General features: G+C 33.6%; 1 protein-coding gene across 2 annotated transcripts in view; it reads left to right on the forward strand.

Moving 5' to 3' along the window:
* The window catches only part of LOC129755128 (sodium/potassium-transporting ATPase subunit beta-1-interacting protein), a 197,072-nt gene that overhangs the window by 132,320 nt on the left and 41,843 nt on the right, over positions 1 to 22,909 (forward strand). For both annotated transcript variants that reach the window (XM_055751468.1, XM_055751467.1), the window contains exons 4-5: positions 20,957 to 21,154; positions 21,389 to 21,449. In XM_055751468.1, the coding sequence (XP_055607443.1) occupies positions 20,957 to 21,154; positions 21,389 to 21,449 (259 nt within the window). The remainder of the gene's footprint in view (positions 1 to 20,956; positions 21,155 to 21,388; positions 21,450 to 22,909) is intronic.

Here is a 22,909-nt window from a genome sequence, read left to right on the forward strand (position 1 = left end):
CAGATCGTTTGACTTCTTTAGGCTCCTGATATACAATTTTGATAATATGATATATAATAAGAATTTATCTTTTCAAAAAGTTAATTGATTTAAATATTTTTTTCATGTAAGTGGGTTTATTTGTAATTAATGTAACCTCAGTAGCATTTCATCAATCTTCAGGAAACAAACACATAACATAGAAATGTTTCCCAAGAGTTTTCCGGCTGAAAAACTGTTTGGATCAAATTAAGTTTCACAAAACTATGACTGTTTATTTCTCTGGATGATAAGGGCCAAATAAAGCTTCACTTAGATGTCTTCAGTGACGGCAACTCGACGACAGATTCGAATTTCTGCACATCAGATAATTAATATTTCGGGTTTTCCAACCTTCGACTTCGAATTTTTGGGAATAAGGGTCGTAGTTTTCCTACTGTACAATATTTTGACAATATTATTAGCAATATCAAGGGGATCGCTGATGACATGGAATACAATTCTTTAAGATTTGTCGTCTCGAAATTTGAGAAACAGATTTCTCTAGAATAATTTTTAGATTTTTTGCATAAAATGTTGAGTGAATGGTCGGGATAAAAGATTTCAAAATAAATCTGATAAAAAAGTAGTCTCTCAAAGCCATTGCAGTTGAGGTGACTTTGACAATTTTCAGACAAAGTTGCCCGACTTTCATACATACATATGTTTTTTCAACGAGTTTAAAAATTTCAAAACTTCAATTTTTAGATTTTACCGTTGAAAAAAAAACTTATGGAAATATAAAGTGTCTTTGAATTATTGAATTAATTATTTAAAATCAACATTGAATGCAAAAAATATGAAAATTCCGAGTGGAGAATAATTAATTGGAGTACAGAAATTAATAAAATTACTAGTTAAACGTAAATCTCCACTTATTCAGAAAAAATGTCATATCAATAGACAATACGAGTTGTTTTAGTTGCATGTATATAGTCGATGAACGTATTCAATTTTGTATGACAATTTGTATGGAAGGAGAAATTTCCGCATATCCAAGAAATTCAAATAAGTTTGAAATTAAATTTGTTTTTAATTATTGGTTTTGAATTTGGATTTATCGCCGCGAATGTTTGCTCTTGGATTTTATCGACTTTTTTCGGCGAGTTTTAATATAAAAAACCAATTTTTACCAGTTGTCCAGACGTTTCGAGCTACTCTGGCTTTCGCTCCTCTTCAGTTGACTCTAAAATTATATTTTTCTTTAAACATTCAATCTTAATTTTAATTTTTAATTGGAACTTACAAATTACTGGCCATCGTCTAAACTACTTTGATTTTGGACAGTTTGTTTTGTTTTTCGTTTACATTTGTTTGTCAGTGTCTGTGTTAATTTAGCAATGACAGGGTCGTAAGCAGTTTTAAAATTTAATGAATCCCTTTGTCTATTGACTACATTATCGTCGCCTCTTAACTTAATATAAAACGTTCCGGTTGTTATCCTGGCGTTGTAACGCCAGCGGTTAGCTCTGATGGTTTTTGAATAAAAATTTGCATTTTTTCCGTACAAGTCTCCTTGTTATAATTCAGGACTTTATCAATCGCTTCCAAAAATTTTATTGCTAGTTTTGGCTGTTAAAACAACTAAACAAAGTATTTGGCGGCAAACAATTTATAAATTTGAAATTTCCAAACAAATTTTGCAGCGGAATTATGTACAACAATGGGGCAAGAGGAGATTGAGCGGACCGATTGTTGCACGATCCGACATTTTTTCTGGTTATGTATGGATCATAATATTTTTTCAAAACCATTATGTTAAAATTGTCCAAAAAACGTTTCGTATAGAAAACTGATACTAAAAATGTTTTGTTCTGACGTAAAACCTTATTTTCCGTAGAAGGAATGTTAAGGATTTTGTTAACAATTAGCACAAAAACCGCGCGAAATATACAAGAAAAATTAAAACTGTCATAAGATACACATGTAACAGCATAAAATATCTCAAAAGCCTCATTTCATCAGAAAACATTCCGAATTACATGATTCAGTATAATTTTTGAGGAAAAGTTGAAAAACAGCTGAAATATTGACAATTTAAGTCATGCTGTGCAACAATGGGTTAGGGGACAACGATTGGCAAATCACCCTATATCAAATTTAGTTTCATTGGTTGATAAGTTTTAAAGCTTCACATCAACCCCCTCCTTTTCTACCCTCTCCACATTATAGAAATATTTCTCGCATTGAAATTCCATCCCATGACAAGTGTTGTTCCATTTGCTTGGTTATTTAGTTCACGAGTTATGCAAAAACTTTTAAGGGAGTCCCATCCATCCCCCTTCCTTTTACCCCATTGGATTAACCGGTGAGTTCTTATAATATTTGCTCGATTAGTTTTCGAATTATGCAAAAAAAAAATTGTATGGAAGCCCCCCCTTCTTCCTACATATCTCTCCGCTGAAAAAAAGGAGGGTTCCATTTGCTCGATCAGCTCTCCAGTTATGCTGAAAATTAAAAGGCAGGCCTCCCAGTAGGGAAGAATGACACTCCATGTTGAACTCCCATAACCCATAACAATAAAATGACAGGCCTCCCTCCCTCCCCCTTAGTGTTTCCAAATATTCATAGAAGCATTTCCGTACTCAAATACCCCTCAATGCCGAATTTGGTTCTTTTTGCTGGAAAAATTCTTGAATAATGCAATAAAAAATTATGTAAGCTCCCCCCTCCCCTTGGTTATATACTATGTTCAGTCCATGCTACCGGATTCTAAACTCGTCAAATTGTGGTTTGTCGAGATTTATTCAATTTGCTGCTCAATTGCTTCTTTCCTACAGTTCCTACATATATCGTATCAGTATGGTCACTAAAGTATAACTTATTACTTGTTACTTATTGAAATAACTTGCCTGGCTTCGGATCGAACCCTGACCTTTGTGGTGAGAATCGAACACGCTACCCTAAGACCACGCATAGATGTTGTTCTTACTAAAACTAAAACTCGAAGTGGTGATATGATATTGTAGCATACCTGCAAGCGCACCAGCCAAACCAGACAGCCAACCGGCCAGGAAGAAAGCACCTCAATGCACTTTTTTGACTTAGTAAATCACGTTTTGAGCACTTATGTGCCGTTTGTGTGACTTAAGTCCATTACAACATATCAGTCACTGTGCAGCTTTCAAGTTCATTAATGAGTACATTAAGTTCCTTCATGGGAATTGGGCAAAATAGGTCACATACAACGTGCATATTAATCTTTTTTGCAACTTTCAAGTTCATTAAAGAGTATATAATGTTCACTCAAGGGAATTGAGCAGTTGATTCTCTTTGTCAGCCAATATGTAACTTTCAAAGCCTTCATTCAAGAAAAAATGTGACTCTTGGTTGCTTGGGCATCTTATCATGATAAATTTCGTTTGTGTACCAAATTTGATAAAAATCGCTTGAAAATGGTTTGAGTTTTGTCATATTTTAGGTAAATTTTGTATGGGAGCTCCCCTTCCTTAAGTTGGAGGTGTTTGTTAGATTTATAGAAACCATCTCCGGCCCCAAAAACCCTCAGATACCAATTTCTACGATGATTGGTTCAGTAGTTTCCGAGTCTTTAGGGAACAGATAGACAGACAGACAACGATTTATTTTTATTAGACCGCTGCAATGCTTTCGATGTCTTTTGGGTCACCAAGCAACAGTGTAAAATTTGAGATGATTTGGTTGATTCCTGAAATAGCGCAAAGCGTTTCAATTTTGTATGGAAATTTGTATGGAAATTTTTGCGTTTTGGATCATCCAGAAAATTCCAAACAGCTCGAAATGAAGCTTAATTTTTGATAACATGAGAGGAAACAAAGTTTTTCAAGGAAAAAGTTATAACAATTTAAAAATAAAAAATGTGAATTCAATGATAGTTATCTAAAAAATGGCAGGTTTTGATGGCTAGAGCTTTCATAAATTTCAAGAAATGTTTATTGTCAAGATTCAGTAAGTCAACAAATTCATTGGCTAAGCAAAGCAGTTTTTTGCGATTTTTTCTATTTTCATCCTACGGTTAAACAAGTTTTAAATGAACAGTCAAAATCGCTAAAATAAAAAAATATAAATAAATTGATTTTCGGCGATTTCAGTCAAGAAAAAATCTTAAAATGATTTTTATTTCTTCATCCGACGTTTATTATACCATTTATTATTGGCATTTATTATACCTTTTTCAAGGAGTTGAAATTTCTCGTTTTATTGTCCAAAATTTTTTATGAATAGTTTTAAGATTTTTTTCTTGACTGAAATCACCGCAAAATAAATTTATTCATTACCCAACCAGTCGATAGATTTTTTACAAAAAGTATATATATTTTGAATTTTTTTTTTTGCATAACATCGAATATCTTTTCAGAAGTAAAGTTAGGTTTAAGGTTTGTTTACATGAAATGTACTGCAAGAATCAAGGAATATTTAAAACATAAAGATATATTTTTTTTTTGAATTTTTAGTACATCTCTGGCGATTTTTGAATAAAAAATTTTGCTATCCCATACAAATTTCCATACAAAATAGAAAAATCGTTGCGTTTATTCAGGACTAAATGAATTGCTATCAAAATTCGTATTGCTATTTGTGGCAATAAAAACAATCAATAAAAAGTTATGGAAGGTGTAAAAATGAATAAATTTGAAATTTTCATACAAAGCTTGCAGCGATCTAATGTATATAGCTTAGAACCTATAGGCGAGTGAGTGCAATTTCAAACGGAATCTCTTTACTACGCTCAGGAAATTACGGTGTGACTCCATACAAAGTTTTAAAAAAAAACTCTATTTCAATAAATTTTGCATTTTCTATGATACATATGTATGTCATTAGATTTATGACATTATTGTACATAAATATGGTTTTTACCGCTTTCATTACGTATAACAAGTATTTTAAAGCGATTTTAGAAAACTTCTGGATCAAAAATTCACAAAAAACGAGTTTACAGTTTTGGCTCCGATTTTCAATAATAATACCGTTTCGGATCAAAAGCCCAAATGACCGTCAAAATTGCGTCTGAAACTCTTTTAAGCTGGATTTGCATTCTTTGATCAGTTAAAACTTAGGGCGGATTTCTGTACCATTTTCACCTAGGTTTGTGTATTGAAGAAGTTTTTTTTCCTGTTGGGGAGAGAGTCCACTGCGACCATTAAAAGTTGATCTATTGTGGTATTACCCCGCGTTTGCGAGTCTCCGAAACATCTGGCGGTCACGCCAGATCTCTCTACGAACAAAAATCCGAATCTTCAACTCAAACGTCAAGTCCGTATTGCTGTACGGGTGCGAAACTTGGTGCACATATGCGGTGACGACGCGAAAACTGCAAGTATTTGTAAACCGCTGCCTGCGGAACATCATCCGCGCTTGGTGGCCTGGCAACTGGATCTCGAATGAGGAACTACATCGCCGGTGTCATCAAAGGGCGCTAGAAATCGAGATTCGGGAACGTAAGTGGAGATGGATCGGGCACACGCTGCGAAAAGATGAAAACGAGATTTGCAGAGAGGCGCTAGACTGGAATCCAGAAGGACATCGAAGAAGAGGCAGACCCAGAAACTCGTGGCGGCGAAGCCTAGCCGCTGAAATCCGAACTGTCGACGATAATCTTGACTGGGACCAGGTGAAGACGCTGGCTCCGGATCGTCAACAGTGGAGGTCTTTTACCACGGCCCTATGCACCGGAGGATCGGCGCGGGATCATTAAGTAAGTAAGTAAGTAATTATTGCGGAAATTGCACCTATTTAGACTCCTGTGCAAATAATTTCCACGCAGAAATATTTTCGCACTGACGCACACATAGACAACCTGTGTCAGTTTTTCAAATCAGCCGTTGCTCGCTTCTGATTTTCGGATCACATTTCCAAACGGCATAATCGTTATTGTTTTGGCGAAAATCATTATGAAATGCGAACCAAGAAGTTTAATAACGAAAATTGACCGATCAACAAATGAAAAGAAACGAACAGAAAGCAGAATGCATTCTGTACATTCGGGTACAGAAATGTAAGTGGAACAAATAAATCATGCATTCCGGGTGTTATTCGAATTACTGAAAAATTAGCCAAAAAATTATGGATTCATTGACAATTTTTACTGACACACCAGTCGCAATTGTTTTTAATTCAATTTTATCCAAAGATGTAAAGAATATCGATATGTGTCATTGTCTATGTATAGGTCTGTGAGCAGATTTTACTGCGCCGAAATTATTTGCACGGGGGTCTAAAGAGGTGCAATCTGCGCAGTTTGTTAAAGACGGCAACGGTGCGTATGAAAGTTGATTTTTTGATAGAAATAATTTGAAGTAACTGAACTCTGATGATGGTCCTTTTTTCATATAGTTCCTTTTCAACTTTTAGCACATGATAGTTTATATTAAGAATGTGATGGTGTTAGTGAGTGCGGAATTGTTATCTGTCAAATCAGATTCTCTCAATAGTCTAAAAATTCATGCAATTGACAATACCCCGCGTTATTATTTTTACTTTGATATGCTACTTGACACCCCTGCACTATTGGTTGGAGTTGCAGTTGTTTACCGGTAGCACTACGAGCACACTCATAACTAGGTAGGATCTTCAAGTGCAATCTAAGTTCCCTTGTAAAGATCCATCCGCATGCATGTGCTGCATCATTGAGGCGTACAATTTCAAGGTATACACGGCTAGCATTTCACTAATGCTAAAACCGCCAACCTTCATCATACTATGTGTGCCAGGTTATGTCACGACCGGGATTCGATCTCATGAACGTTGGCTTAGAAGACAAGTATGCTATCCTCTAGGCCACGATCTGCTGGCGTATTGAAGAAGTTCCTTTCAGATGTAGAGTTAACACATTTTTGGGTACAGTTTGAACCTCGCCGATAATGCACTGAAAATAGTTTGTTTGAAACATCGAGTTCTTATCGAGTTCATCTAGTTTGCCTACGATATCTTACAATTTTTTTTTTGGCCTACAAACAATCTATGAATAAAGTAATGAAAATCTTGCGCTGCTATTGTTTGAAAAGCTTTCTAAATTATTTTTTTTCTCTTTCTAACATCAATATTCAACTCAAATTTCGATTGATGTTGTGCATAAGTTCGGATATCAACATTATTTCTCACTCCTGCTTTTTCTTAGTTCATTTCGTAAGACCAAACTTAAAAGCCTCTACCAAAATTGAAACTTCTCATTATTCTAAGAACTAGATCCACACCTTACGCCCGTTAGAAACACGATATTTTTCCCTACTGTGCCGCAAGAATCTCGTTCATTTCACCTACCTCAACTCAACCACCACCATCATCAGGCAGGCATCAGGCGCATCGTTCCGCGATTCCGTTTCGTTTTCTCGTCGTGCGTCGGTCGGATCGTTTTCGTCGGGCTGTCAACAAAATCTAATTAAAATCTCGGTCCCGCAGTTCTTATTTCGGCGGGGAAAACTTTTCCACTCGAATGGGATCGGCTGAACGCAAACGTATTCGGACTTCCGGTGTGACAAATGATGTCGTTAAAGGACAAAGTTTGATGAGATTATTGGGAATTTTGTCAGATTTGGTCTCGCTCGAGTATGGGAACTTCAATCAGGGACGGAAAATTGGAAAACAAAGAAATTCAAAGTTTCCGGAAAAAGGTGCTGCCGAACTTTATTACCTTTTTCATCAATATTGGTAAGGTGTGCTATGCTGGATGAATTTAAATTTTCCTTAAAATTATGTTCCAAGTTTGTCGTATTCAATTGTTCAATGATAACTCATATTTTCATGTTCCTAAAAATATTCAATTGACTGGAATTACAAGAGATAGCTCATATAAATAATTTAACCTCGTACAACCGTTTTCATACATACGTACACATAGCGGGGATAAAGAGAATTTCCAACAGAACATATCGAAGGCTGTAATGTTTCCCACCCTCTTTGGTCTCTGTATGAATAATTTGTTTCAATTTTCCTTCAACATAGTTAATATTTTTGCAGCAGTAGCACAGGCAAAAGAAATTGAAAACGTGCCCGGGAACAGAAACACAGCTTCTTCGGACACTCCAACGAAAGAAAAAAGTGTGTCCCCGTTACAGTTGTTAGATACATATATCCCAAGTACCAGATCTAGTGCCAGCACCCGCCAGTATATAGTGTCATGTTCCCAATTGACCTTGTCATTGCGCCGTCCCAGAAACGAACGTGATGATATGTTGCAATTTTTTTTTCTTTTGTCCTGCCTCCTGCATGTAATAATGTAATTTACAACAGTTTTTGTTCTGCATTAAATGTTCTGAATGAGTATAGCTGATAAAAATCTTCGAGTTGATTAAGATTGAGCATGTTGATCGGATAGCCCGGTTGTAAAAAATGACATATAAAAAATAAAAGTTTAATAATACTTCAGCTTAAGGATTTAGGACTGGCTTTACCAGGATATTTGTTACAGCATTTTAGGTTATTAAGTTATTAGTATTTATCATTTTTGCACCCGAAAACGAAATTTTTTGGGTAAGTTTTAACCAAATAATCATGAATGGTAGTCTGGAAACTTAATAAAAAATTCTTTAGATTTTTGTTAAAAATTTTTAGATGTATTGCTCAGATTCTTTATCGAAGCATGTTTTTCGGATAAGACTTATAATAACTGAAAACTGAAGTGTGATAGCTGAATATTGTCTATAAAACACACTTGAGTTACATTACGAAATTTCTAAACCATGGCCGTAGGAACCGGGGGGGGGGGGTTTTTGGGGGTTAACCCCCCCCCCCCTTGAGGATCCAAAACAGCAAGCGAGGTATTCTACTCTACACTCAAAATTTCAAATTCAGAACCAAATTATGATAATAGAGTAAGGTTAATCATGAGTAACAATCTAGACTAAAAACTAATGCCAAAACCTCACAAAATCCATCCCAAGTCTAAAATACTGCTTCACCTTTTCAAAACTTTCTCATTTGTTCATCGAAATTTAGGTCTGAACCATGGCCGTAGGAACGGGGGGGGGGGGGGGGGATTTGTGGGTTAACCCCCCCCCCCTGAGGGTCCAAAAAAGGAAGCGAGGTATTCTACTCTACACCCAAAATTTTAAATTCATAATTAAATTATGATAATTAATAGAGCAAAGACATTCAAGAGTAACCATCTGAAATAAAAACTAATACAAGAACCTCAAAAACCCATTTCAAGTTCAAATTCTGCTACAGTTTTTAAAATTTTTCTCACTTGTTCATAGAATAAGGTTGTCAGATTTTTTTTTCAGCACGTATCTTGGCTGTTTTATTTAAAAACCTGGCAAAATCCGGGTATTTGATTTTTAAAATTGTCGACCAAATCCAGGCAAAACCGGGCAATTTTGGTCAAAACCTAGGAAAAAAATCGAGAAAAAAAACTTAAAAAACCTTTCATGATAATTTTTTGAAACTTGCTGCAAAAATTTTGGACGCATAAATAAAAAAAATTACAACACAAATTCGATTTGAGAATAAGAATGAGAACTAATCCGGGCTTTTCAAATGAAGTCTGGGCAAACGGGTCGGACCAGACTTTTCCCAAATTATATATTAAACATCTGGGCCAATCCGGTTAAAACCGGACAATTTGGCAACCTTATCATATTTAGAAATTTAGGTCTGAATATTAAATTTTAAATTTAACCCATTTTGGAGATTCTGGTTCCATATTCCTCAAACCAAAATTGTATTTTTACATATTTTCGTAATTCTGATTATGTATCAAGTTTAGGGTTCTTGATTTTCAGTTCGAATAATCATAAGAAATTAGGAATGGAAACCTGCTTTGAAATCCTTGTTCGAATTCGGTTTGCATTTCATATCAAATTATTATTATTCTGCGACTCGAGTGACGTGATTTACGAAATTTCATATCGTTTTGCATCTCATGTTTTTCGAAAATCAAAGCATTTTCAATATTTTGATAATAGTTTGTCGAATACGGAAAAAAAAGAAATTTGTTTTATATTCAAATTCGAAGTTCTAAAACTTTATTCTAACACAAAATTTAAATATTTAAGGCTTCTAAGTGGCGATCCAAAATTGAAAACCAGATTCTGATTCATCATTCGAAATTCACATTTCAAATCGGATTCACAAAACATATTAAATATAAATATTTGAAATAATGAATTAAGATTAAACCAGCACTACAGCATTTAAATAAAAGATTCATGAAAAAAAATCTGGAATTAAAATTCGGAATTCGTTTTTTTTTTGTACATTTAGCAAATCGTATAGAAATTCGGAAACAGATTCAAAGTTCAATTTTGGAATTCAGGTTTAAATTCAGAAAAAGATTTAGCTTGTGAATGAGTTTTCCAATCATCATAAAATGGTTGAGAAATTCAAGAGAACATAAACTTAAAAAACTTGCTTGTCAATTCAATTTCCAAGTTTCAAAGTTATAAATCAGAATAAGTTTGTACACACAATTCAACTGAAAATTACAAATATAAAGAAGAATTTGAGTTAATTTTCTATGTTTTGATTCATGCAAAATATCCCAAATTATATTTAAAAAAAACAACTACATGATTTTTAGTATGAAACTGATTCTTTATGAAAAAATATTTCCTGTTTAAGAAACATGTTCCTGACCTTCACCTAAAAAATTTCAATCCAAATCATAAATTTAGTTCAAGTTTGCATCAAGCAAATTTGATTCGACATTTTTTTTCGAATGTTTTTTTTTGGAACATTTTATTTATCATCATCAAAGGATAAAACCTTGGAATTTGCAAAAGAGTTTAGAAGATTGGGCTTGTTTGATTTGAGTAAAGAATAAGTTTTTTTTTTTTAAGAAATTGAAGGCTACCCTTAAAAGAACTTATCTTATGCTCAAATCAAAGAACTTTAACCTACCGGACAAATTTCATATTTTGTTTCTAGAGGTTTCATAAAAAAAAATTAGCTCACCCTTTAGGCTAAGGACCACTTTTCTAAAGTTTCTTTTTTAAGGTTTTATTAATGACAATTTACCATCCTTGTGATATTCGTGTCTTCTCTTAAGTTACAATTTCATACGAAAACTATTAATAAATACTTAAAAATGAATAATCATAAAGTTACAAACATAATTTGTTTTAATTTTTTTTATTCGTGTGTTGTTAGACAAAAAATCATAGGTAACAAAATTAGTCACCAAACCCCCCCCCCCCATCCCCCCCATTTTCAATGTTTTGATAATAGTTTTCTGAATATGAAAAAAGAAATAGAAATGTTTATATTCAAATCAGAGGTTCTTAAACACAATTCGTACACAAAATTCATAAATTTAATGCTTCGAAATGGCAATCCAAAATTGAAGAGTCAGATTCAGATCTTCGTAAATTCTTATTTAAATTCAGGAAATTCGGATACCGATTCATTGCGCAATTTCTGAATTCAGGTGAAGAATTCAGATTCAGAATGCAGATTCGAAATTCCGAAAAAGGTTTACTTTGTGAAAAAGTTTTACAATCAACATAATTTTTTTAGAAATTCAAGAGATCTTAAACTTATCTCATTGCGAACCAAATATGTACGAGATATCTCGTTTTTTTTTGCTTGTCAACAGTGTGCTACACTTCGAAGTATAACCTGTGCTATAACTCGAATGAACTGACTTTGAGCGTTAAACTTTATTCAACTAAATTGAACACAACATTTGTCGTAATTTAAAAATGCTAAATTTGTAAAATTCAGTCCAGGGGTTTCTGAGATATAGAATGTCAAATATCGATTTTTCACGTCGTTGGTTTCTTCGCGGTTCTTAATTTGTTAAGATTGCTAGTCAATTCTATTTCCAGATTTCAATTAAAAAAAAAATAGTTTATAAACACAATTGAATTGAAAATTACTAATAAAAGGTAGAATTTGAGTTCTTTGTTTTATCCTAAAAACCCAAATTTTAGTTACAAAAATTATCCACATGATTTTCATTATGGAATTCATTTTTTATGAAAATATTTGCTGCAATTTTTACTTAAAATATTTGCACAAATTTCTATATTTTCCCAGTGTACATTATTAACACATTGGGGACACAAAGAATCGTCATTTTATGATTCAAAAATCAATAAACAAAATTTTGCTTATTTAATATAGATATTTGAGTAACGTGAAGTGCGGTGCTAAATTTTTTAGAATTAGGTTTCGTTATAAGATTCATATCGTTTGAATTATAATGTTTAATGGAGCATACAAGCGGCAAGCGAAAAAACGAGTTATCTCGTATTTGGTCCGCCATGTGTTAATATTGGAGTTTTTTAAAGCCATATTTCAAATTAAAATCATTAATTTGATTCGAATTTGCATCAAGAAAATTTGATACGAAAATCTCATAATTTTTATTTCTTATTTTTTATCGAAACTTTGATTTATTTTCATCAAAGGTTAAAATCTTTGAATTTGCAAAATAGTTTGAATGGTTGGGCTTGTTTGATTTGAGTATACAATAAGTTTTTTTTTAAGAAAAGGAAACGGAAAGGAAAGAGCTTATTTTATGCCCAAATCAACTAAGTTTGACCTATCAAAGTTTTAAACAAATTCAAAGATTTTAACCATCAATGAAAGTGAATTTAGCTCGCCTTTAAGGTTTAGGATCAATTTTCTAAAGTAACGATTTAATAAGGAAACTTTTAATGTCAAAGTACTTAAAAGTGAATAATCATATAGTTACAAACATAGTTTGTTTTTTTTTGTTCGTGAATTGTTGCGCAAAAAAATCATAGGTAAAATTCAGTCACCAAACCCCCCCCCCCCCATGAATCGGTTCTTCCTACGGCCCTGTTCTAAACTTATACATTTAGTAAAAATCGGTTGAGAAAAAAGAGAGATATAGCGAAAAAAGCTTTACCTCTAAGAGGTAGAAAGTATTTTTTTTGGATTTACCTTTTTTCTGCTCAATTCAGGTACACTTCACATTGCTATGAGGTAAGCTTTTCACGCTCGGCCATATTGAACCATTAATGCTTGAAAAATAACCATAATCGAAGTTTTGTGGATCAAGTCATTTTATGAGTTTTCAGTGAAAACTCATAAAATGAGATTTGGAGGAGAACTTGGATTATGGTTATTTTTTAAACATGGTCAAAAAAGTAAAAATCAGCAGAAAATCGAGGATTTTTATATTTCATTCGCTTAAACATAAAAAAAAATCAAAGGAAGAGACCATGTATAATGGCACAATTAAATCCGTGTTATTTTCAAAAAAGCTTTTATTGGAAAATGGAATTACTAAAGGGGTGTGTGGTAATATGTGTCGACCACGTCAGGGTGCAAATAATATTTTAAGTCGACCACTTCCGGATGATCCGCTGGTTCTAACTCCCCGGTGACTGCACCCGATGCTGAGCCCGTTTTGCCCTTTTCCAGTGCTGTTCTTCTACCAGCAGCTTAGGATGGGACAGACTTGCCGAATTAGATGAAGCCGCTCATCATTCTTATCATCTGCAATAAAAAGATAAAAAAAATGATCCTTTGAAATGTTCCATGGAACAATGTAAACAAAATAGAAATATAAAAAAATGAAGCTAGTTTACCTTTTGGAAGATTCCAAAGATGAGTAGTTCAAACAGCTTTTCAAATAAACCGGGAGTTTCGCCCCCGGTGCACAGATGAAAAGCCACTGTTTCTAGGGGGAGGAGCATTCGTCTTTTTTGCACCACTATCTCGTTGGTGTTGCCCCTGGAAGTTCCTGATACGAATCCTCTTGAAGCTTCAGATTCACCACCCGAACGGGACTGTTTTCCTTAGAAACTGCTAGCCATTTAGAGTAGCTGTGGTCCACCACGATGGTATTAAATTTTCGGAACCGCTCGTTCTGTTCGAGAAAAAAAAAATTGGAGGTTATTGACGAGGGGGATTTGGAGAATGTGAAATATAATTTCAAATTGTCATCACTATATTGTTCAATTCTTCAATTCAATAGATACTTACCCGATATAAGATCAAATAATCCTCCGGGAGCTGCATAATAACTAAAAACTTTGTAAAACCCGACCCACAGCCGTAGAAAACAAACAACGGAACTGCGCGTCCAATAATGGCAACTTTTTTTCAAACAAATTGCGTTTAAAATTTAACCATTTTCCAAGTTCACCACCAGAACTTAAGAAATGCTTGAAATTCAACCGAACACAATGGTTGAAAAATAACAATAATGGCAGTTCTGTCGGAAAAACCATGAAATGGTTCAAAAAAAGTCATTTATGGTTGAAAAAAAATGAGCGTGTTGTTGAAGCTTACGTTTTTCTCCCGGTTGTGGATCGGCAGCAGTGATGCCACATTTTTATCGGTATTTTGGAACCCAAAAAAATCTTTTATCGGTATGGAAATCCTAAAAATCGGTATGAAAATCGGTATTTGAGGTGGATATTCAAAAATGCTTACATTTTCAACTTCCTAACGTATTTTTAATATAAATGGAAGCTTGCAATAAAAAGCAAGTCTAAGAACTCTTATGAATGTTAATTTGAGTATTAAACTAGCTAACTAAGTGTGTTGTATCATATATTATTCCTTTTTTTTAATCTTGGTTCTAGGTAACGCAAGTTTACATAAAAAGACGGTTTAGAAATTTTAACAGAACTTTATGTTTGTTACAACTTATACATTTTTTTTATTTTAAAACTATCTGCTTTTGCTGACGAAAAGTAAAAATCACAAATGAAAATTCAGCAGAGAATCCAAAATTAGTATTCCTTTCCAGTACTATAATTGAATGGAAATCTAATTTGAAAGTTACCGTTTGATAAGAAAAATAAGGGCATGGCGATCACTTTCAGGTTACACGTGGTTTAGGCATATTAATGAAATAAAAACTTGATTCTTTAACTGATGTTTAGCTAAAGTGGGATGTAAATTTGATAAATTCGATAAGGCAATAGAACCAGATCAACCTAGAGGAAATTTTAATTTCGTAAGCACTTACAAATCCAACAAATGGCTTTTTGATGTTCGAGGTAAATATGGGCCCAAGTTGATATTCTTCGTTTGGTTGATGGTTTTTTTTTTGCCAAACTGGCCATTTCAGCTTTCAAAGCCTTTAGTATTAGATATGAGTTCTAGCGATTAAAAAAAGAAATGATTGGAGAAAGTTTAGAAGGTCGTTGCTTCATTTTTTTTTCAGGCAATGGAAAATTAGTTTTATTTTTTGAAAAATCACACATAATTCATATGAAAACCTAAGAATTTTAGGCGAAAATAAATGAGAAACGTGTTCTAAAAGAAGGTGTTCCTAAGAAAAATACTTAAAAATCACATAGTTTTTCCAAAACTGAAAATACCCATTTTGCCTGGCGTGGCCTGGCGATCTCTGCAGTTAGGTACCTACATGTGATATCATTTATTTGGCTAACAAGATGGAGAAGGATTGAAGATTATACCGATGATATGACAAACCGTGGATCTGATTGCAGTTCAAATCTTGACATACCACAATCTAGGTATTACCACATCTGGCGACAAATTGAACAAGAATTATATTCCAACGGTGTATTTTTTCCCTTGAAAAGGATGCTACCTCAGGAGACAAGAGCATAGTCAGACCCATGTAACTTATTGAAAATTCTTTCTATACGCTCAGTGCTGCTCCCTTCTGAGAAGGGGTATCATAACAGGCGACTAAAATAGCTTGTACATCCTCCATGGGGGTCAATGGTTTGAGTATTCAACAACTTCAACGTCAAATAACATACAAAATTATTAAAGCAACCGTTGTTCGTATTCGCACTGTTGGTATCAATTTCAACATACCGTCAACTGGGGCAACATGCAACAATTTTCAACTTCAATGGCTTCTAAAATCTTAATGCTTACAGATAATCATACCTCTTGTACATCAAAAGTTTTAAGGTTGATGGGACACCAAACTGACGTAGTCAGAAAAATTATTGGTTTTTTCAGTTATTTTTAAATTTACAAAAACATGCGATTTTCACCCTACTAAGAAAAAGGGGTAAGTTGCAACAAACTCTATAATTAATGAAAAATCAAATGAAAACGATTGAAAAATAAAAGTTTTTGACACATTTGTGATGTCATAACGCATAAAGCACCGATTGTAGTAATTTTTGCTTTTGTTCGAATTAAATTTTAAGTTTTTTCTGTCAAAAATGTTTTTAAGAAAAATGTGTTAATCTGCTGCATACATTTAGGGGTAAAAAATACTTCAAAATATTCTTTTAGCTGAAATCATGAAAATAAATCTTAGGATGGATGAAATTTTAATGTTAACAAACGCATAATGCACAACAAACATATCCTAGCATATGGAAATGCGATTTATGAGATTTAGTTCTGATTTGCATTTTGTTGCATTTTGCCCCAGACAGCTAAGTGAATTAAAAAAATATTTATTTAAAAAAATTTGGTGGTTGTCCGAAAAATATTTATACACCACCAGTGTTGGTTTAGGATAATGGAAGCAATATAAAGTATGTAGGTGATATCATTTAGCCAATCCGTCATACTAGGTAAAGTTTTTTATGGCATCGAAAAATGTAAAAATGTGTACATCTATTGCTCGATTTTTTAAATTTTTTATGACAATCAAAACGTTTAAAAACCTCTTTCACGATGTTAAAAACTATGTCATCATCTATTTGTTATCATTCAATGATAACTTTATTACAGAATAATAAAATAAAAATTGAATGAGAGTTATGGTATACAAATGTTGCATCTAACCCTGCTTTTGCATGATGCCCCGTTTGACGGTACTTGTTTTTATGAACAAAAAGATTCCCAATTGAGCATTCAATAGATGATTTTCTTCTCGAACAGAGTAAAATTAGAAAAGCAGAGTTTCGGTTTAATTCAAATTCAAATCTATTTTTTTCGAATGGCAATATGTGGTTAATAATTCGTCCAAAAGGTCAACCAAAATATATTTTTAGCATTTAAAGCATTGTACATGGCTCTGAAGTACTCACTTCCAACAGATATACTTTTAAAGCAGATTTGTTTTTCCAAGACACACATTGGTTACCATGGCTAGATGCATGAATCTTGTTGCCCGAACTCTTAACCCACTCGAGACGGATTGCACACCGTGTGTGCAATGACTTTCCGAGGCTATAAGACCGATTGCACACCGTGTGTGCAATGGAAGTTGTTTTAACTTTTTCATGATTTTGATGAAACTAGTGGACCAATTTTATTGGTTCTTGGACCAATAGAATCTGTATAGCATAGGTAAACATAATTTGACAATGGTTTCACTGTGAATGAAAATGTTTTCAAAATATCTGGGGATGAAAATGACATAAAATTAGGCAGCGCAGATAGATTTTTGTTTCATACAGACTATTGTCAATACAGACAATAGGGCATTTGCAGGCTATTTGTGCTGTTGTTGTGGAAGTTTGCGTTGTTGTTTGTTTAGGTTATGGTATGGAGAGAATAACTGAAATTGATATGCATCTTGGACCTAGTGTAAAGCGTTTGAGTGAATTCCGTATTGTAAAGTCTTATTTTTAAATTCTCAAGATTTAGAGTGTGCTATTGGGTTCTTTAGCCCTTGGCGGGGAGTTTTAGTAGATTCTACTTTCACAAAGGTGTTCTTGAAATCTCTATCTTATTGTTGAAAATATTATTTACGGTAGCTATCGAAAGATCGATAAAAATTTAAATTATTGGTTACTTTTTACAATTTATTTTAAAAAAAAACCAAATGGAATAAACATTAGCTCTGTGGGTGTTTGCTTATAATATCATCATCATTGAATTTCATTTTTTTTTCATGAAATGTATTCAAACAATCAATTTATAAATTTCTAGGAAATTCTAGTTTTATATTAAATTAAATTTTTAAAAATTTGATGTGCCTTCGATGTGCCTTCATGAAATGTTGGACAAATCACCCTTATTCCAAGGTGCTATTCAGAAAAATGTACGGAAGCTTATGTTATGAACACTAAATTTTTCATTGCATGTTTTCTATGAAATATAGTTCTAAATTAATACAAGAATAAGTTAACCGGAGTTTAATAGTTTGAGTACTTAAATAGTTCTCGGATAGAAAAGAATCCATAGGAGAAAACATTGGGTAGAAACCGACAAAGTAGAAACCATCGTCATAAATCACAAGAGTAAACACATTTTTATTGGAAAAAGTTTTAAAAACACTAATTGTTGGTTCAAACCACATCACATAATATTCTTTGCATAATATTTTTTTCTTTTATAACCTAACAAAAATTGAAACGAAGGTTGATCATCTTTTAAAAGGTGTATTTTCATTTTTCTGCCCATTGCACACCGTGTGTGCAATGCGGCTCCTCGAAATAATTTTATTCCGAGGAGCGGACTGCACACACGGTGTGCAATGGACGTTTTTCGTAAATTTACGATTAAATTTTGAAAATTTCATTGTGTTCATGTTTTTTAGATAAAAATTGATCGAATCAAAGAATAAAAAATTTTGGCTCCTGGGGGACGCGTTCGAAAAAAGTCGCCGTCTCGAATGGGTTAAGATAGCGTTGCGAACATCGAAAGTCCGTATAGAAGAATTAATGTTCGCTGAAAAGCCCACTTCTTTATCTTGAAGTGACGGTATCTTTGGCATAGTCAATTGAGATTGATCTTTATAAACTTCTACCTTCTGCTGGCAGTCGCAGAAGATCAAATATCAGCCTTGAGCTGAGTCCTTTAGCTTTGAGGTTGAGCACTATAATAGTGCATCATTTGACAGAACATAGGAACAAAACAGCGCAAACAACTGAACGAATTATGAAGTGAGCCGTGGAGATCTTTGCAGGGTACTTTAAAAGTTGTACAGATCAACTTACGCCACGCCAGCTACCGCACTTTGTCTCCTTTCTACGGGACCTTTACGAGGATAGCTTGAATTAAGTGGGAATGTGGAAGTGGAATGAAGTTTGAGTTAAAATCTTTAAAATCGGTATGAAATCGGTATGTTTTGCCAAAAATCGGTAATCGGTATATACCGATTCTTGGTCAAAATTTTGCTCAAAAATCGGTATAAATACCGGAAAATCGGTATATGTGGCATCGCTGATCGGCAGCAACCGCCATCGAAGAACCAGAACAGTTTGTTTTGGTTCTGTTCTCTATGTCCAATTCGCACTTGATGATGGCAGAGAACAATAGGATGGTGATGATCACGCTCGGCCATATTCAACCATTAATGTTTGAAAAATAACCATAATGGCAGTTTTGTGGATCAAGTCGTTTTATGAGTTTTCAGCGAAAACTCATAAAATGAGATTCCACAGAGAACTTGAATAATGGTTATTTTTTAAGCATGGTCAAAAAAGTAAAAATGGGCCGAAATTAAATGAAAAAAATTTGATTTTTAGTATGAATCAATTCAAATCTCATTCTATATGACATATTTAGAAATGTCCAAGTATCTAAAAATCTGGATAGCACAGAATAAAAGAATTCAGACCGATTTTCAGCTGATTTTTTATTGTAAAACAAAAACCTTCGCCGGTATCTGCACTGTTGGATGCTGGTACAAGAGCTGTTGGCACTACTTTGTTTCATTTGAGAAAAAACACACCGATCGAGGAAATGATTGCGCTGATTATCCTATTGATGGCCACTGCTACCACAATTTTGGATGAAGCGCTGCAGCCTTTCCTACAATGATCGCACAGCACGCTTCCCGTTCTGCAGTTATTATAGTGCTGTTTTTTTTTCTCGCAGATTTTCGGAACTGGCATATAACTCTTAGTTCAGCAACACTGGGGAGTACCGGAGAATCCTAAAATTATTTTTTCAAGATTATTATTCTTGCAACAGTTGATAGGGATTTTCAATGGTGACATGTTCATACCCATAAACTCAACGGAACAAAGAATTGTTAAGATTCCACTGAGTCGACCGACGAATTGCTGTCTGCGGCTGAACTGCTGCTGCTTCCGACTTCAGATAACCTAGAATTTTTTCACAACAAATCTTGTCTGAAAATAGAATTGAAAAATAGCGACGTTAGCCGTTCAACTTCTAATAATGTTAATCATAAGTATTATCAAGCGAGTACTTACAGTTTTTATTATTCAGTAATTCAGGAGAATTCTTCGAAATTAACTTGCAATCCAACGCTGAACCAGAAAAAGAACAAAGACTTCTACGATTGAAAACATGGCGGCTATTTTTTATCATTGAAATTCAACCATAATTGAAATTTTCTTCATGAACTCATAAAATGGTTGAAATTTAACGATTCATTACGGTTGAAAAATAACAATTTTGGGGGTTCTACCATAAATACCATAAAATGTATGAAAAACAATCATTTCTGGTTAAAAAAATATGAGCGTGATGTGATGATGACAGTACAAATGTTTACATCATCACACGGTTAAGCGAGACAACACAAATTGGGTTCGTGGTAACACAACAGTGCTGCCAGATATTCTGGGTAAGAATATCAAAGTATTCATTGAGAAATGAGTACTTTCCCGGTTAGGGATTATAAGAAGTGGAAAGTGACAATTAGCTATCGCTAATTAATATAGTTGTATTCTAATGACCTAACAGACGAAACATGAATAAAGATAACTCTATTCCACCACTGAAACCTGCGTTTTCAACAGCTTTACCTTTTTTGGATTTACCTTTTCTATATGAATATGAACTTTTTACCAAAATAATGTTTCTGTCGAGGAAACCTTGGTAATCGGACACATCCTTCGGTACCAATAGCGTCCGCAGTATAATAAATTGATTCTAAATCAATGGCCAAATCTAGGACGCCAAATTCTTTAAAAATCAGCTTTAAAACATAGACAGCAAAAATATGTTCTTATATGAACCATCCATATGACCCCTATATTTAGCGAAAAATTTAAATTTTAAACTATCTTATCGGGCTTTCAAAAGATTATAATTAAATTATAATAATAATAATATTTATTAATGACCCTTTAACTTTATAAGTCATTCAGGTCAGTATAATTAAATAAAACAGTTAAATTTTTGTTTTATTTATCAAGTAACCTAACACCGATTTATTTTTCTCTTTTTACAGGATAGTGATATATTGAATTTAGGGACGGGTAGCGTGTCATGGTTCGAGGTCAACGGCTACGGCTGCAAGCCGGTCTATCCGATGAACATAACTTCCGAGGATCCGTATCGACCGGTGCGGCCGGAACGGGTCGATGGATGCCTTCTGGACTACCACATAGTGGAAATCGCTCAGTCCGGTGTGCAATCTATACTGGCGGTAAGTTTTCGACTCTTCTCAAAATAGAAACTTTCTTAAAAATTTCGATAATTTCTGTATCTATGTCACCCAAGAGACGCAGAGAGTCGATCTCCTAAACAACAAGCTTGGTTTTTAATCTGGTGTAAAAGTTTTCTTTTTGAACGCCAGTAGAAAAAAAATTGCAAGCTTGCGTTTATTTATTCGTGTTTTTCTCCTTCGGTTTTTCTTCTTCCCCCGGTAAACAATCTACAGCTTCTGGGCCTGTTCGGAGCAATCTGTCTGGGGCACACGTATCTGGACGAGGACGATAGCTGTAAGTAGACTACTTTTGCTCGACACTTCAACACTCTTTCTTTCTTTCTTGTCCGAATAAACCCCAAAAAATCCCCATGGAACAATAACGTCGAGACAACAGATTGCCTTACGTGTACAACATAGACTCTTTTGGGCCTCTTTCTTAATCTATAATTCAACGACACTCCATCATCGAAAGCACTCAAAGGCGTATTTTATTAACATTGTTTGTTCTGCAGACTAGTTGTTCCTATGGCTAAAAAATTATTGTTTTACTTTATCCAACTATTTTGCTTCTAATTAACGTAAACATCTTCAACAATTGGTTGGTTGGTTGAATCGTTATAGACACTAACAATAGTAGATACGTTAACGTTTGGCGGGAACATAATTTCTTCATTAATCCATTATCCATTCAATCATAAGTCTAACAGTATCATATTGCTTCCATATAATTTAAGTTCTATTAAATGATACAAGAGGTGTTGTAGAAAAAAAGAAAACTTGAAGTGCTCTAAATTTAATAACTACCAATCAACGAGAATAAACATTAAACAACGATAGATGGAATCTATACGATCGGAAAAATGTAAAATACTCAAATATTATGCAATATAAATATTGCTCAACAATTGCTGTAATGAAGCCATGTCACGGATTCTGAAATTTATTTTTTTCTACAACACCTTCTCTTATGTCTTCATTAACACTGCACTCACCTCATCGTGGATATGGCTACGGAACACAAATTAGAAGCACACTAACACTCTAGACTTGTGTACGTTAAACTAGCGCCGATTTGATTTTAAATTTATTGATAAACAAGTAGGTAATACAAGAAATAACATTTAAAAGATACGTAGAATAATTCGACATAACTAGAACTAAATTATGAAATTTAGAAATTTTGATGTCAAAAACTGAACTTTTCAAGACATCGTCGGTTTTATAAAATGTCTTCACTATGATAAAATTTCGCTAAACACTTCCCATTTTTTCTAACTAATATTTAAAACAAATCTGATACGAGAGTATGTGACAATATTCTGAAGCACAGAAATTAAATTATTTTTTTCCAACATTTCCTGCTTGAAAAGTTTTTTGGACATATGGATTTGGATTGATTTTGAGAGCAAGATAGTATGAATATCTTTAAATTCTAGAATTTTATGGTAGGAAATGAAAACTACTTTTGATTTATTTGAAACAGTATTTGACCGATTTTTTTTTTGATCGAATGTTTTGGGTTTGAGGTTTTAGGCTTAACCAGAAATTAAGTCGAAGGTACTGTTGATTTGGATCAAATCATAATTCGGATTTAATGACATTTTGAAACTCTTAGTCTGATAAAAAAATCTGTTTTGAGAGTTTGTTTCTTTTTCCAGCTTTAAATAATCTTAAAAAATCGATACTTTTTTTTAAAAATAACAATCATTCTGTATTTAAAAACCTATGAGGAATTGAATGGACCAACTCGCT

The sequence above is a fragment of the Uranotaenia lowii genome, chromosome 3 (genome assembly GCF_029784155.1).
Source record: "Uranotaenia lowii strain MFRU-FL chromosome 3, ASM2978415v1, whole genome shotgun sequence".
NCBI lineage: Eukaryota > Metazoa > Arthropoda > Insecta > Diptera > Culicidae > Uranotaenia > Uranotaenia lowii.